A 17,339-nucleotide genomic window follows, 5' to 3' on the forward strand; every position below is an offset into this window, starting at 1 on the left:
TGTGTGTGTGTGTGTGTGTGTGTGTGTGTGTGTGTGTGTGTGTGTGTGTGTGTTGGGGCAAGTGGAGGGGACAGTGTGGTGGAAGGTGTCAGGAAGGCTAGACTCCTGTTCGGGGACACCTGAGGATAGGCTGGGTGGCCTTAGGGAAGTCAATGAACCTATTAGCCTCAGTTTCCCCATCTCCTGCAATGGGTAAAATGATATCCTACCAGAGTTTTTGCAAGAATGGAATATCCTCCATGTCAAGCTGCTAACACAGGACCTCGTGTGCTCAAATTAACTGTGATCATAAAAACATAGTTTGGTTAAGGGTCCCAGGTGGGCTGGAATCTTTTGCTAGCCTGAGCTGCCCACTGGTGGCTGGAGAACACTACCTCCTTTACTGGTGCACATTTCAAATTCACTCAAATCAAGGAAGTGTACCCATTTTAAAGACAAAACTGAAGCACAGGGAAGAAGAGGGTGACCTTCCTAAGGACATAGATCAATTTATTGAGCTCCTTGTAATGATAATCATCATCAGAGCCAACAGTAAGTAGCACTGTTGTGTCAAGCAGGGCCTTGGGCACTTTCGTAAATGAGAAACTGGCGTCAATGCTGGGCAGATGCTGCCGTGAGCCTAGACACTGGTGTGGCAAAGGTATGGCGAGGAGAGTATGTGGATTTCAGGTATTCCCTTTCTCCAGTTCCTCTGGGCACAACACTAGGGGGCAGACTGCCCACTCATCCCTTGGCTCCCTGGAGTGGAGACAAGTGTTAGCCCAGCCCGGGTTTTCTGGCTGAGGGAGCCAAAGACTCCGAGAGGTGAAGTGTCCCACCCAAGTCCACACAGCCAGTAGGCAATGGAGGCTGGATTCGACCTCAGATGGCCTGGCTCCTCCCACACTGACCCAGGACCTTCACAGTGCTCCCCACTCAGCCCAGGCCTGGTGCCGGCACTTCTACATGCCATGCTCCACCCAGGATATCCTCTTGTGAGTCCACCCAGACGTGCAAAAGTCTCAGGCCCAGCTCTGCCTTTTGGGGTCACAGGCAGCTTTCCGATCCATCGAGTTATCGGCCAAGCACCAACAGACTGCTAGGCCTCTCGCCCCTTTGTGCCGAGGAAACAAAGGCATAGAGATGTTTAGCAGCTGCATCCCAAGACCCTGGCGAGTCAACGGCAGGGCAGTGATGCACTTGAGGGCATTTCTCCGTGTCTCCGCAAGGGTGTGATCACCTCAGCCTAAGCCCAGCAGCTCGCCCTGTAGGGTCGCAGTCTCCTAAGTATCTCCACGGCCTGACCTGCGAATCCAGTGAGGAAGAAGGAGCCACATGACTTCCATTGTGCAGGTTTCCACCTGCAAAACTGAGGTGGGGGACCCAAAGCAGAGTCGGGTTGGGACTCTGATGGGGAGTCCCTGTGCTCCGTACAGACACCCATGCCGCCCCGTCCGGACTCGGAGGGACCTGGTCAGCCCAGTCTGCCGGGACCACGCCGCGGCCAGGCCAGCCACTCAGGTTCCAGTGGCCCGCGAGAGCACCCTCGCTGACAAAGGCCAAGGCCGCAGGGGCCATCCCCGTGCGACCCTGTAGGGCCCGGGGGCGGGGAGAGGCGGGCCGGCGGACTGCGCCGAGGTGCGCCTATTGGCTGGAGCTGACGCCCATCCGGGCCCCGAGGCCCGACAATTGGCCGCGGGGGGCGGAGTTCGCGGAGCCCCAATGAATGGGGGAGCCGGAAGCAGGAAGTGAGTTTGCGATCCGAGCAGCTGCTGCAGGTGAGGCGCGGCGCCCGGGTTTTGGGGTCACGGTGCGTCATCCTCGGGGGACAGGGCGAGTCTGGACCGAACGCAAGATCATTCTTTTTCTGCCTTCCATCCAGTACCCCTTCCACATTCATTGTGGCCCCTATGCCAAGGAACCCTCCGGGCAGCAAAGAGTTACCCCGGGGCGGGGGCGGGAGGTGGGGTTAGTGCTATTGGGGCGGAGCATCCGGAGTGGTGGGGGAGGCTGGACACCCATTCCCGGTAAGGGGGGGGGGGGGTGCGGTGTGGAAAATGCACTGGGTTGGGAGGTCCCGGGTCCCAACGGGGCTGTGAGAATTCGGTAAGTTTCGTGGCCTCTCTAAGCCTCAGTCTCTCTGTCTGTAAAATGAGTTTTCTTCCAGCTCCGAACTTCTGCGGCTCCGAGGCTCCCCTGGCCGAGCACGGGGGAGAGGGTAGGAGGATGGAGGGCCAAGGAAAAGGCAGTTAGAAGGATGAGAATGAGACAGATTGCACACTGTTCTGGTGTTGGCGTTATTATCACCCCCATTTTACAGAGGTGAAAACGGAGGCACGGAAAAGTGAAAACTGACTTGATTTTAGAAGTCTAGAGCTGAACCAAGTTTGGAACCTGGGTCTTCCAGCTGATAGCATGGAACTCTGTCCTTTTGAACACAGTGGTGGGTGGAATTGAAGAATTCTGAATTCACAATTCAGGAGAATTCTGAAGAGTTTAGGAAGTCAGAGAAGGAGGAGGGGAGGCTGAGTGCCGCCTCCCCCACCCCTGCTGGGAGTCTAGAGATGCAGGTCTCTGCTTCTGATCTCTCCCTTGTGTTATTACTTGTGTTATTAGGCAAAGCTCCTAGCCTCTCTGGGCCTCAGTTTCCCCATCTGTAATACTGGTAGTTGAATTCATTCTTTAAGGTTTAGGGGCCCCAGGCCAAATGTGACCCACCAATGTATTTTGTAATATCCTTGGGTGAGTCACCTAACCTCTGAGCCTCAGTTAACATAGCTGGTGAATGGGTTTGGGGGAGGATTAAATGAGAGCATGAGAGTGCAGAGCTAGGTGTGTGGTAAATGATGGCTGTGATGATGGTGATGGTTCTCAGCAGGGCCCATGGCGGACGCCCAGTACATCCTGCCCAATGACATCGGTGTGTCTAGCCTGGACTGCCGCGAGGCCTTCCGCCTGCTGTCACCCACAGAGCGCCTGTATGCCCACCATCTGTCACGGGCCGCCTGGTACGGAGGCCTGGCTGTGCTGCTGCAGACCTCCCCTGAGGCCCCCTACATCTATGCCCTGCTCAGCCGCCTCTTCCGTGCCCAGGACCCAGACCAGCTGCGCCAGCATGCCCTGGCTGAGGGCCTTACCGAGGAGGAGTATCAGGTCAGTTCTTTTAGGTCATCCTGCATTTCCTGAGGGGCTTCTGGGTATGAGGGACCACAAGCAGGGGTACAAAGGTCTTTCTCTTTAGATTAGACCAAAGGTTGCATATACAGGAACCACCTCTCCTAGAGTCTCAGTCTTATCTGTAAAACATGCACGAGGGTAGTCTGTACCTTCTAGGGCTGCAGTGACCTGACTCCAAGATAAATAGTGGCTGCTGTGATTTAACAGGGGCTGTGAGTAAAGGCAACAGCTGTGGAGATTCAGAGGCAGTAGAGGAATGAGTCCAGGGTAGGAATCGGGAGGTCTGAGTTCTGGACCAGATCTTCCTCCACCATGTTGTGCGTTCCCGCCTGTCCTCTGGTTTTTGTTTGTTCGTGGGTCTGTTGGCCAAATATGTGAATACATTTGTAGTGCATTGTTGCAATGCAGAAGGACACAAAATACAAAGATCACTCATTGGATGGTGCGGTGTGCAGCCTTTTAATTCCTCTGTCTGTGTATTGCATACCTACATGTGTACATGCACATGTGTATCAGTTCCTCATTTTGTCCTTTACATAAATGAGATCATGCCATGTGTGAGTAGGATCTATTTCTAGAAGTCGCATTGCTGGGTCAAAGGCTCTGTACGTTTATAATCGATTGATGTTGTTAAATCATCTTCTACAAAGGTTTCACCCAGCATGTATGAGAATGTGGCCTGTTTTTCTATATGTAAAATAAAGGGATTGGATTGCTTCTCTCTGAGCTGAGGCCCAGGCTGTTTCTTCTACCTTGTTTTAACTTCTAGTAATCAGCATCCCATCTCTAGGCCTTGATTTATTCATGAAAAGAGTTAACAGCGAGACAAGTGCTGGGAAATAGAAAATTGCTGCATGTGCTACTGTTTCCAGTGGGATTATTTTTGTTTGCAAAGAGCAGAAAGCCACCTCAAATTGGCTTCAGTGAAAATGAAATTCATGACTTCCAGTTTCCAGTCCAGCATGTGAGGAACTTAAAAGTCACCGATCTGTCCTAACAAGTAAAAGGCAGGACAAACCAGAAAATCGACAGCTTTTCTTACGTCCTTAAAAGAAATGAGGCCACAGGGCTGCCGCTCCCAAATTGGAGAGACAGACAGGTGGGTACAGAGGATCACAACTTAACAGCAGAAATGCATGAGCAGAAGCCTTCCCCACAACCAGCACTAGGGTAGGAAAACCTAACCTGTAACTGAAAAACTGCTGGAGGCTCCAGTGTGGACAGCTCTGAGAGTTAAAAACTCCAGGGGAACCCAGTCACAGGAGAGGCCCCCACACATTTGGGAGTTTTACCTCCAGGATCTTGACCGGGTCCTCACAATGAGTTTCAGAGAAAAAGCCCCTTGTGCTTCTGACAGGGGTAAGGGAAAGGGAACTGCTTGTGAAGAATGCCAGAACATTCTGTTCTTAACAGTTTGCTCTCAGGAGAAACTATTTCACCAGAACCTAACCTTCTAGGGCTTTATCAGAACCTAACTGACCTGGGCAGAGGAAAATATCCCACTCCAGACAGTTCTAAATCATCCTGTCCCACCTAAGGGTGGGTGGGGACACAGGACCGAGAAGCCCATGTGGAGTTCACAGTCCAGAGGTAAAGGCTCACTAACAGACTAATGAGACCTAATCATGGGACCGTAGAATACTTCTGGGACTCCCACACCTGGCTATCACATTATGAAAGACCTATTTACAGCAGTTCTTTTTATGCAGTACATCATGTCTGGCTATCAAGAAAAAAATAACAGAACATAATAAAAAAGCAAAGAACGCAGTGTGGAGAGACAGAGAAAGCATCAGAACCAGATTCAGATATAGCAGGTATGGTGGACTGATAAGGAATTGAAACAGCTATGATTAATAGCCCTATGCTTAGGGCTAAGGGCCCTAATGGATAAAGTAGACCACATGCAAAAACAGATGGACAGAGAGATGGAAATCCTAAGAAAGAACCAAAAGTGCTAGAAGTTTAAAAACACAGAAATGAAGAATGTCTTTGCTGGCCTTATTAGTAGACTTGACCCAGCTGAGGAGGGACTCGCTGAGCTTGAGTATATCCCAATGGAAACCTTCAAAACTGACAAGCAAAGAGAAAAAAAAGACTGAAAAAAGCAGCACAGAGTATCTGAGAACCGTAGAGCAACTGTAGGAACCGTATATGTAATGGGAATACCAGAAGAGGAAGAAAAACAGAAGAAATATCTGAAACAATTATGACCAAGAATTTCCTCACATTAATGTCAGATACTAAACCACAGATCCACAAAGCTCAGTGAACACTAAGCAGAATATTAAATGTCATAAAAAACTACACTTAGGCATATTTTCAAAGTACAGAAAATCAAAGAAAAAGTCCTGGAAGAAGCTGGAGGAAAAGTAGACCTTAGCTTTAGAGGAGCAAAGATAAGAATTGCATCCAATTTCTCAGAAACCACATGGACAAGAAGAAAGTGGGTTGGATTATTTGAAGTGTGGAGAGAAAAAGCCACCAACCTAGGATTCTGTACCTCGTGAAATTATCCTTCAGTAATGAAAGAAGGGGCGCCTGGGTGGCTCAGTCGGTTGAATGTCCGACTCTTGATTTTGGCCCAGGGCATGATCTCGTAGTTCGTGAGATCGGGCCCCACGTCGGGTTCCGTGTGCTGACAGCACAGAACATGCTTGGGATTCTCTCTCTCCTTCTCTTTCTGCTCCTCCTCCTCTTTTGCCACTCTCTCTCTCTCTTTCTCAAAATAAATAAATAAACTTCAAAAAAAAAAGTGAAGGAAAAACAGACTTTCTCAAACACAAATTGAGGTAATGTATTGCCAGTAGACCTGCTTTGCAAGAGATGTCAAAAGTTCTTCAGGGAAAAGAAAAGAGATACAGGTCCAAAACTCAAATCTGCATTAAGAAAGCGAGTGCATTAAAGGAGTAAGTGAAGGTAAAATAAAACACTTAAAAATTTTTTAAAAATATTTATTTTAGATATTCTCTACACCCAACGTAGGGCTTGAACTCACAGTTCCGAGATCAAGAGTTACATGCTCTTCTGACTGATAGCTGCCTCTATTTTTGTTGATTCTTAATTGACCTAAGAGATAGCCATTTGTTCAAAATAATGATAGCCACAGTGTATTCAATTATATGTGCTTATGTTTATCTTATTCTTATGCATATTTATACATACATATATTTCTGTCTCCTTGTATGTAGGTGCCATAAAGGACAGCAATGATACATGGGAAAGGAGACAGGAATTAAAATTATTTTGTTATCATAGGGTACTCACTATCCATGAAGCAGTATAGTGTTCTATGAAAGTGGGCTTGGGTTAGTTATAAATGTATATTGCAAAATTTCGGGCAGTCACTAAAAAGTGAAAAGGTATAACTAATGAGCTAAGAAGAGAGAGAAAATAGACTCATGTGAAAAAGTCTCAGTTACTACTAAAAAGGCAGAAAAATAATGGAAGACAAAAATAGGAATAAACAAGGACAACATATCGAAAACAGTAACAAATATGGTAGATATTAGTCCAACCGTATCAATAATCCCTTTGAATGTCAATGGTCTAATTGTACCAATTAAAAGACAGAGATTGTCAGAATGGATGAAAAAACAAGGCCCAAATGTGTGTTGTCTACAAGAACACACTTAAATCTAAAGATACATATAAATTAAAAGTAAATGGATGGAGAAAGATATACCATACCAACATTAATCAAAAGAAAGTGGGAGCAGCAATATTAATGTTGTGAACTTCAGAGTCTGAAGAGTTACCAGGGATAAAGAGGGCATTGCATAATGATAAAAGAGTCACTTCTACAAGAAGACAATGGTCTTTAATGTGTATGTGTCTAACAGAGCATCAAAATACTTGAGACAAAAACTGATAGAACTGCGAGGAGAATTAGATGAATCCAGTACTATAGTTGGAGACTTTAATACTCTTGCATCAGAAATAGACAGATCTAGGGGCACCTGGGTGCCCTCTCAGTCAGCTGAGAGTCCAATTCTTGATTTTGGCTCAAGTCTTGATCCCAGGGTTGTGAGATCGAGCCCTGTGTCAGGCTGCACACTCAGTGTGGAGAGGTTCTCTCTCTCCTGCTCCTCTTCCCGGCTTGTGTGTTCTCTCAAATAAAAATTTTAAACCTTTATTAAAAATAAATAGGGGGCTCCTGGATGGCTTAGTCGGTTAAGTGTCTGACTTTAGAGCAGAAATCAATAAAATTGAAAACAGGAAATTAGTAGAGAAAATTAATGAAACCACAAGGTAGTTCTTTGAAAAGATCAGCAAAACATATTTTAGTCTATTTGGACTGCTACAACAAAATACCACTGAGTGGCTTATAAACAAGTTTATTTTTCAGAGTTCTGGAGGCTGAATGTCCAAATTCAGGGCACCAGCACAGTCAAGTTCTGGTGAAAACCCTCTTCAAGTTTGCACAATACTGACTTCCCACTGTGTCCTATCATGGTGGAATGGGTGAACTAGCTTTCTGGTGTCTCTTATAAGGGCACTAATCCCAGTGGTGAGGGCTCTTGCCTTCATGACCTAACTGCCTCCCAAAGGCCCCATATTCTAATCCCATCACTTTGGGGGTTAGAGTTCAACATATGAATTGGATGGGAGACACCAACATTCAGACCATAATGAGTAAAAAGTCTCTAGCCAGTCTAAGGGAAAAAGAGAGAAGTCATAAACTATTAATATCAGAAATGAAAGATGGGACATCACTATAGATCCCATGGACATTAGAGAAATTCAATCAATAATTAATAACCTTTCCAAACAGAAAATACCAGGTTGACATGGGTTCACTGGTGAATTATACCAAACATTTAGGGATAACATTATACCAGTTCCCTATAATCTCTTTCAAAAGAGAGAGAGACAGGGAATCCTTCCTAATTAATTCTATGAAGCCAACATCATCCTAATACCCAAACCAGACAAAGACATTAAAAGAAAACTACAGACAAATATCTCTCATTTACATAGATGCAAAAATCCTCAACAAAATATTGGCAAATCAAATCCAACAATGTATAAAAAATTATATACCATGGCCAAGTAGGATTTATCCTGGGAGTGCAAATCTGGCTCAGTATTTGAAAGTAAATAATGCATCACATCAACAAGCTGAAGAAGAAAACCACACAACCGTATCAATAGATGCAGAAAAAGCATTTGACAAAATCTGGCACGATTCATCATAAAAGCTAAGTAAACTAGGAATAGAGAAGAGCCTCCTCATCTTGATAAAGTTAAAGCCTATCTGCAAAAGCCCTACAGCTAACATCATATTTAAGGGTGAAAAACTCGAGTTTTCTCACTAAGATCAGGAACAAGGCATGGAAGTCCCCTCACCACTGCTTTTCAACATTGTTCCAGAAGTCCTAGCTAATGCAATAAGGCAAGAGAACAGGAAATAAAAAGTATGCAGATTGAGACGGAAGACACAAAACTGTTTTTGTTCACAGAAAACATGATCATCTACATAATCCAAAATAATTGACAAAAAACACCTCCTAGAACTCATAAGCAATTAAAGCAACGTTGCAGGATATAAAGTTAATATACAAAAGTCTATTGCTTTCAATACAGCAGCAATGAACAAAATTTGACCTTAAAAACATAATACTATTTACAGTAGCACACAAGAAAGTGAAATACATAAGTTAAAAATACAACAATAGGGGCGCCTGGGTGGCGCAGTCGGTTGAGCGTCCGACTTCAGCCAGGTCACGATCTCGCGGTCTGTGAGTTCGAGCCCCGCGTCAGGCTCTGGGCTGATGGCTCGGAGCCTGGAGCCTGTTTCCGATTCTGTGTCTCCCTCTCTCTCTGCCCCTCCCCCGTTCATGCTCTGTCTCTCTCTGTTCCCCCCCAAAAATAAATAAACGTTGAAAAAAAAATTAAAAAAAAATACAACAATGTACAAGGCCTATAGGTGGAAAACTACAAACCTGATGAAAGATATCAAAGAACTAAATAAATGGAGAGATGTTCCATGTTCATGAACAGGAAGATTCAGCATTGTCAAGACACCAGTTGATGCACCTGGGTGGCTCAGTCAGTTAAGCGTCCAACTCTTGATTTCAGCTCAGGTCATGATCTCATGGTTCGTGAGATCGAGCCCTGAGTCAGGCTCTGCACTGACAGAGCAGAGCCTGCTTGGGATTTTCTCTCTCCCTCTTTCTCTGCCCCTCCCCAACTCATGTGCTCCCTCTGTCTCTTTCCCAAAATAAATAAACATAAAAATAAAAAGATGTCAGTTCTTCCCAACTTTATAGATTCAGTGCAACCCAAATAAAAATCCCAGCAAGTGATTTTATTTTCAACACAATACTGAGGAAAGAGGGTAAAGACCCAGAATAGCCAACACAGTAGTGAAAAAGAACAAAGTTAGAGGACCAGTACCACTCAACTTCAAGACTTACTATAAAGCTACAGTAATCAAGACAGTGTGGTGTTGGCGAAAGGACAAATAGATCAACAGAATAGAATAAAGAGCCAAGAAATGGACCCCGATAATTATAGTCAACTGATCTTTGACAAAGGAGCAAAGGCAACACAATGGGGTAAAAATAGTCTGAAATTTTCAGCAAATAGTTCTGAAACATCTACATGCAAAATAAAAGGGGGGCACCTGGGTGGCTCAGTCGGTTAAGCCACCAGCTCTTGGTTTCAGCTTGGATCATGATCTCATGGTTTGTGGGTTTTAGCCCCATGTCAGGCTCTGTGCTGATGGCACAGAACCTGCTTGGTATTCTCTGTCCCTCTCTCTGTGCCCCTCCCCTGTGTGCATGTATGCACAAGCACTTTCTCTCTCTCTCAAAATAAATAAGCCTTAAAACAAACAAACAAAAAAAGAAACATAGACGAAAGAAAAAAGAAAAGAAAAAGAATGTAGACGAGATGTGGACCTTACATCTTTAACAAAAGTTAATGCAAAGTGGGTCACAAACTTAAATGCAAAACTAAAAAACTCCCAGAAGAGAACAGAAAATCTAGATGACCTTGGGTAGGGAAATGACTTTTTAGGTACAATGTCAAGTATTATCTGTAAAGAAATAATTGATAAGTGGAGCTTCAGTATAATTAAAAATTTCTGCTTTGTCAAAGACACTGTCAAGCAAATGGAAAGTCAAGCCACAGACTGGGAAAAAACAGTTGCAAGAGATATAGGATATAGGATAAAGGACCGTTAGCCAGAATATATAAAGAACTCTTAAAACTCAACAATAAGAGGGGCGCCTGGGTATCTCAGTCAATTAAGCACCCAACTTCGGCTCAGGTTATGGTCTCAGGGTTCGTGGGTTCAAGCCCCATGTCGGACTCTGTGCTGACAGCATGGAGCCTGCTTGGGATTCTCTCTCTCCCTCTCCCTCTGCCCCTCCTCTACTTGCTCTCTAAGTAAACAAACAAACAAACTTAAAAAAGCCAATCTGAAAAGCCTACATGCATTTGATTTCAACTATATGATATTCTGGACATGGAGAGAGTAAAAATCAGTGGTTGCCAGGCAGTGAGGGGAGGGATATTTAGGGCAATGAAACTATTCTATAGTACAGAGTAATCTACATAATAGTAGATATATGTCAAATATATGTCTAAACCCATAGAGTGCACAAGGCCAAGAGTGAATCCTAATGTAGACTATGGTCTTTGGGTGATGATGTGTCCATGTAGGTTCACCAGTTGTAACAAATATACCACTCTAGTGGAAGACGTTGATAACAGGGAAGGCTGTTCATGTGTGGGGGCAGACGGTACATAGGGAATCTGTATACTTTCTGCTCAGTTTTGCCGTGAACCTAAAATGCTCTAAAAAATAAGATATTTTTAAAAAGAGATAGTGTATTCACTGCAGCAGCACATATACTAAGATTGGGACGATGCAGAGAAGATTAGCATGGCCCCTGCACAAGGATGACACACAAATTCATGAAGCATTCCAATTTTTTTTTAATTTTTTTTTTCAACGTTTATTTATTTTTTGGGGGGGACAGAGAGAGACAGAGCATGAACGGGGGAGGGGCAGAGAGAGAGGGAGACACAGAATCGGAAACAGGCTCCAGGCTCTGAGCCATCAGCCCAGAGCCTGACGCGGGGCTCGAACTCACAGACCGCGAGATCGTGACCTGGCTGAAGTCGGACGCTTAACCGACTGCGCCACCCAGGCGCCCCGAAGCATTCCAATTTTTTAAAATTAAGTAAATAAATAATAAAAAAAAGAGAGTTATTGGTTCACGCAACTGAAAAGTCCAGGGCTAGGGCAGGCTTCAGGCATGGCTAGATTCAGGGGCTCAGTGATGCCATTGTGATGCAATCTTCATCTCTCAGCTTTGCTTTCTTTCCTCCAGTAGTGGAGCTCCAGGGGCTCCAGACTTGATCCCTAGTATAAAAATAGAGGCTCTTTACCACTTGAAAATTGCCCAGGTAGGGCTTTTACGGTCTAGCCTGAGCCTATGCCTACCCCCAGAGTTAGGGAAGGGAGAGTCCCTCCCTTCTCAAGAGGAAGACTGAGGTCTTGTTGCCAGAGAAAGGGAGACCTAAGTTTTGGGCCTGTGAAAGCCATAGGGCAGATGATCATAGCCTCTCCAGCTGTAACATTTGATGTTTCCAATGACAGCTTCCTGGCAGGTTGGAGGCAGAGGACAGGCTTTCTGCAGAGGGAGGCAGTGTGGTTTTTTTGTTTATTTTTTTATTAATTTTTTTGTTTATATTAGAGACAGAGCGTTAATGGGGAAGGACAGAGAGTGGTAGACACAGAATCTGAAGCAGGCTCCAGGCTCTGAGCTGTCAGCACAGAGCCTGATGTGGGGCTCAAACCCACGAATCATGAGATCGTGACCTGAGCTGAAGTCAGACGCTCAACTGACTGAGCCGCCCAGGCTTCCTGGAAGGAGCCAGTGTTTAAACTGGGCTTTTGAGGTTAGGTGAGATGGCTGCAGGTAGCTGAGAAGGTGCTGGGCAGGGTGGGAACAAAGGTGGATGTGTTTGGGGGCTGCCGAAAAGACTGGTTTGGCTGGACAATGGGTGTGTGAAGACTGGTCTGTGAAAGTATTTTGCGGCCAGACTGGGTCCTGCTGGGATCTGGATCCTGCCCCCAGATTTCCCAGCCTCGCCTATACTGGTTCCTCTGGGTGTTAACATCTCAGGAGGGAACCTCCCTGGGGTGGGGGAGGCTGTGTTTCCAGGTCTCTGATGCCCACCTTCCCCTAGGCGTTCCTGGTCTATGCTGCAGGTATCTACTCCAACATGGGCAACTACAAGTCCTTTGGCGACACCAAGTTTGTTCCCAACCTGCCCAAGGTGAGTTGAGGGAAGACTGGAGAAGGTGAGGAATTGGGGGCCAGTGGGATGGTAGTGGGAGCCTACGCGGAGCCTTGACCATGTCCCTGCCATGCTGCATGACTCTGGGTAAGCCAGCCAGCCTTGCTGGGCATTGTAGCCTCCTCACATATAAGGGGAAAGCAGCGTTTCTTCCTGACCGTGCTCACCTGAGCGTCACACGGGGGAAGGATGTGGAAATGTTCTGTGAACTGTGAAGTGCTTGTAAAATTCGGGCCTGGTCATCGCTGAGGATGGTAGAGAGGCCTGGGCACGGGCGTCCCTCACTGGCACTGTGGAGACCAAGCACATCCGGCAGATGCAGTTCTTACACCAGGGCTCTGAGCTCTAACTGCATACATAAATTGCGTGGCCGTCTTGTTGAAACGCAGCTTCTGGCTGAACAGGTCTGCAGCGGGGCCTGAGCATCGACATTTCTCCAGCAACACCAACACCGCTGGTCCATCCACCGCACTTTGAGCTGGAAGGTCTTAGGCTGCGGGGTGGGTGTGGAGGGTCCAGAAGACAGCTTTGGGTGGTGTGGCCGAGCCAATGGCCTCTCCTCTCCTGCAGGAGAAGCTGGAACGTGTGATCCTGGGAAGTAAGGCTGCTCAGCAGAACCCGGCAGAAGTCAGGAGCCTCTGGCAGACCTGCGGGGAGCTCATGTTCTCTCTGGAGCCGCGGCTTCGACACCTCGGGCTGGGGAAGGAGGTGAGGCCCCCCAACCATACAGGAGAGAGGAATCCTTTGAGGCTACCTGGCATGGAGGGAAGGGTACCTGATAGGCAGTGGGCTTTGCCTCACAGTCTTAAGGCCGAGCTGCTCACACGACTGTGGGCTTCAGTTTTGTCATTTGTAAACTAGGAAGCAAGCTGGATGGAATGCTTTCTTTCCTTTTTTTAATACTTAAAACAATTTTTTTTTTAAATGCTTATTGTGTATTTTTGAGAGAGAGACAGAGCATGAGCAGGGGAGGTATGGAGAGAGAGGGAGACACAGAATCTGAAGCAGGCTCCAGGCTCTGAGCTGTCAGCACAGAGCCCGACACAGGGATCGAACTCACAAGCTGTGAGATCATGACCTGACCCGAAGTCGGCTGCTTAACCGACTGAGCCACCCAGGCGCCCCTGGATGGAGAGCTTTCTGAAAGCCCTTCCAGTTCTGAAGTCTGGGGTGGTGTGTGCAGAAGGGAAGGAGAGGAGCCAAGAGTGAGAGGGAGCTGAGGAAGGGAAGAAGGGAGAGGAGGGAGCCTAGGCTTCCCGCCCCTGGAGGCCACGCAGCAGCTGCGTGGTGTGAGGGATGTGACAAGCCTGTGCGAGGGGCCAGCCTGTGAAAGACTGGAGTAGAGCTGCAGGAAAGCTAGAGACGGACCTCTCTTTGTTATTTGTGTTACAGTTTTTCCCCCAGGAAAGAGATGGAGGGGGCAGGGTGGAGGCTGCTGGGAGGAGGTACAGGAAACCTGGGGCTGTGGGGGGAAGTGTGCCGGGAAGGGAGTCTCCCCACCTCAGCAATTCCTTCTTCCTGTCCATCCCCTTCCTCAACAGGGAATCACCACCTATTTCTCCAGGAATTGCACCATGGAAGATGCCAAACTGGCCCAAGACTTTCTGGACTCACAGGTTTGAGGACTGGGGACTCAGGACAGTGGTTTGACGGGACCCACTCATCGCCAGCACCCACTCTGGGTCTCAGCTTGGGACCAGAGACACTGGCATCTTGGGTGTTTGAGGCGGACAAGACTTGGGAATGCTAGTCCAAGTGTTGGCCTGGCCCCAGTGAAGATGACATTCCCACGCATGGCTGTGACAGAGCTGCCCCCGCCCGCCCCAGACTGAAAGCCTTAATGACAGCCTCAGGGCAGGACGACACAGAGCATCAGAGCCGCTTCCCGTTGGGCCCTGGCTTCCACATGAAGCCAACATGAACCTCCCAGAAGCTGTGTGACCAGTTTCACGTCTGCTGCCTCACAGAGCCCTGGGTTAGCTGAGGGCATGCAGTGCTGGGCACAGTCGGGTCAGCACTTAGTAAACGTTAGTGCTCAGCATGTAGAGCAGAACTGGAGAGCCTGGCCCGCCTGCCCACCTGTTTCCCCCACCCCAGTCCAGCTGCCTCGGGCAGCTTCCCCCAGCGGCCCCGGCCTGCTTTGCTTCTGTATCTTCTCTCCCTGGTGTGACCCTTTCCCTGCTCCCACCTTGCAGCCCCCTCTGGACTTTACCCTTCCCCAGACCCATGCCCTGGTCTTTTCCAGAACCTCAGTGCCTACAACACGCGGCTCTTCAAGGATGTCGACCAGGATGGGAAGCCCCGCTATGAGGTGCGGCTGGCTTCTGTGCTTGGCACGGGTGAGCTGCTTCACACACCCCTTCTACTCCTGCCTCAGTGCTCCTGGACCAGGGCAGAGGGGGCTGGACTGAGGACAGGGGCTGGTGGGTTATGCGGGAGCTGCAGGGAAGAACGGTCATGATAGTCACGGCGCATGTGGATTGCAGACTCACCGGGTGCCGTGCTCTGTGTACAGGGGTACCTGTGAGGGAATGCTTGCCCCAGTGCTGGCTGTGACAGTAAAGAAATGGGGGGAAACATGACGACAGGGAAAGGGGTTCCGTTCCACTTGGCAGGTGTTACTGCTGCAAGCCTCTAACGGGAGCCGTGTTGGGCATGATCCCCATCACAAAAAATAACAACCCACGTAAATAATGGGAAGAGAGGCTGGGCCATATGCCCCTTGACAGCCTAGAAGAGAAATCCAGACTATACATCAGTGAAGACCATATATGTCTTGGAGGCTGGGGGGAATCTAGAAAGTTTGAGATGGCTAACGTACTAAAGTCTGCTTCCTAACTATCAGGTACCCTCAGGGTAAAGCCCAAATCCACCCCTAAGGGCTGTATCATTCAAAACTCTTTTTTTTTTTTTTTTAATGTTTGTTTATTTTGAGAGAGAGAGAGAGAGAGAGAATCCCAAGCACGTTCTACACTGTCAGTGCAGAGTCCTACATGGGGCTTGATCCCACAAACCAAGAGATCATGACCTGAGCTGAAACCAAGAGTCGGACACTTAACCAACTGAGCCACCCAGGCACCCCTGTCATTCAGAACTCTTTGCAAATGAAGAGTCTATTTCAAATTTGCCTGAACCGGAACCCAAGTACTTAACAGGCTTGGGTAATTAAGAAGCCTGGAGTAGGATGGCTTCAAGCACAGCTGGATCCAGCTGCTCAGACAGTATCCTGAGAAATTTCTCTCTCTGTGTCTTGGCTCAGCTCTCTGACTTCATCCATGGCATGTTCCTCCCACACGGGGCCTGATAGTGGACCAGCCTGGCCAGTCCAGCAGAAAGAGAGCCCTCTTCTCCCAGAAGTTTCTTCATAAGGTCTGGGAGTGGCTCCAGTTTCCCTATCCTGCATACCGTATTTATCTGTGAACCAATCCCTGTGGTCAGGGACAGATATCTCATTGTCTAGACCCTGATCCCAAGCCTACCTCAGAGCCAGGTGATGAGGTCAGCCCCTCCCACTCACCTGAACCGGAGGTGGTCCTGGTGGAGGATTCTCAGAGGAAAGCTGGGGTCTGTTCCCAGGTGAGAAGGAAATGTATTCGGTATGGACAGAAATATCCAGGCCCCTGTGAGGGCCTTTGCAACCTGGCCCTCCCTTTTCCACTCACTTGCCTCCTCCCAGCCCCCAGCCTCATATTCCTGCAAGCCTCCCACTTAGACTCTGTGCCCCAGCCACACTCAGCGGCTTCCAGTTCTCTGAAAACCCCTTGTTCTCATGTACGCTGTCCAGGACTTAGCACAATCTGATCCCTTTCCCACCTCAAATGCTTCCCTCCCTTCGCTCATGTGATGAATACCTACTCATCCTTAAGACTGCGCTTGAACATCACCTCCAGGACCTTTCCCTGCCTTTCGATGACTTTCCTTCTCTTTTCCCACCAGCAACACCCAGTAATTCCCCAGGTTTCTTGCAGTTGCTGTTGACTACAGGCTCCTCAAGGGGAGGAATTGTAGGTTTCGTTCACCAGTGTCTCCCCACTGGCCAGCACGTGGCAGAAACTCAGATATTGGTTGTGTGAAGAGGTGAAGATGGCTGGAGACCCACGCTGCTGGTGGAGCGAACAGCGTGAGCCCCAGAGCACGGTGGAAGGGGAGTTTAAGGATTGGCGAGTAGTTTGATTTGACTAAGGAAAGGGATATTGGGTTCGGGGGAGGAGAAGCTGGACCTGTACTTACATATACTCTACTGCGTACAGGACAGTGCCTGAGAACACCGCTCGGAGCCAGGCTGCCTGGGTGTACCTGTGGTGTTATCTATTGCTCTGTACAGATGCCCCCCAAATTTAGTGATGGAAACCCACCTTTTCATGCTCACAGAGTCTCCGGGTCGGTAATTTGGCTGCGGCACGGTAGGAACAGCTGGTCCCTGGTGACGATGTCCGAGGCCTCAGCTGCGAAAACTCAGAGGCTGGGGGGTCATCGATAGCCAGGGGTTTGGAATCACCCGCAGGCTGTCACTCACACATCTGGTGGAAGATGCTAGCTGCCGGCCGGGACCTCAGCAGGGGCCAAAGCACCCCATGTGGTTTCTTTGCGTCAGTCACGGTGGCTAGGGTTCCCAGAGAGCCGGGCAGGAGCTGTGTCACCATCTAGGGCCTGGTCTCAACATCACTTTTGCTATAGTCGCAAGTCTGCCCAGCGTCAAGAGGACGGAAAAGAGCCCCCGCATCCTAATGGAGGATGTCACATTTGGGACATGGGAAATGTCACATTGGGTCATGGGAAGCACCATGGTTATCTTTTTTTCTTAAACATAATCTAGAAGTACATCGTACTGCTCAGGAACAACAAGCAAAACACAACAAATCACA

The 17,339-nt window shown here is 48.0% G+C and overlaps 1 protein-coding gene and 1 non-coding gene across 7 annotated transcripts in view; both read left to right on the forward strand.

Annotated features, from left to right (window-relative positions):
- Positions 1–65: 65 nt before the first annotated feature.
- The window catches only part of DPP3 (dipeptidyl peptidase 3), a 37,740-nt gene continuing 20,466 nt past the window's right edge, over positions 66–17,339 (forward strand). Inside the window, exons 1-6 of one of the 6 annotated variants that reach the window (XM_040466145.1) lie at positions 66–1,757; positions 2,855–3,132; positions 12,364–12,453; positions 13,045–13,182; positions 14,016–14,090; positions 14,720–14,813. In XM_040466145.1, coding sequence (XP_040322079.1) covers positions 1,706–1,757; positions 2,855–3,132; positions 12,364–12,453; positions 13,045–13,182; positions 14,016–14,090; positions 14,720–14,813 — 727 coding nt within the window. In that variant the 5' untranslated portion in view covers positions 66–1,705. The other 5 variants (XM_040466146.1, XM_040466150.1, XM_040466149.1 and 2 more) reach the window with 5 other exon arrangements.
- LOC121024016 (U6 spliceosomal RNA) lies at positions 10,996–11,102 on the forward strand. The gene has a single exon (XR_005787582.1). It is a non-coding gene; the product is annotated as a U6 spliceosomal RNA (small nuclear RNA).

Source organism: Herpailurus yagouaroundi, unplaced genomic scaffold (assembly GCF_014898765.1).
Source record: "Herpailurus yagouaroundi ecotype Mexico unplaced genomic scaffold, PumYag 569, whole genome shotgun sequence".
NCBI lineage: Eukaryota > Metazoa > Chordata > Mammalia > Carnivora > Felidae > Herpailurus > Herpailurus yagouaroundi.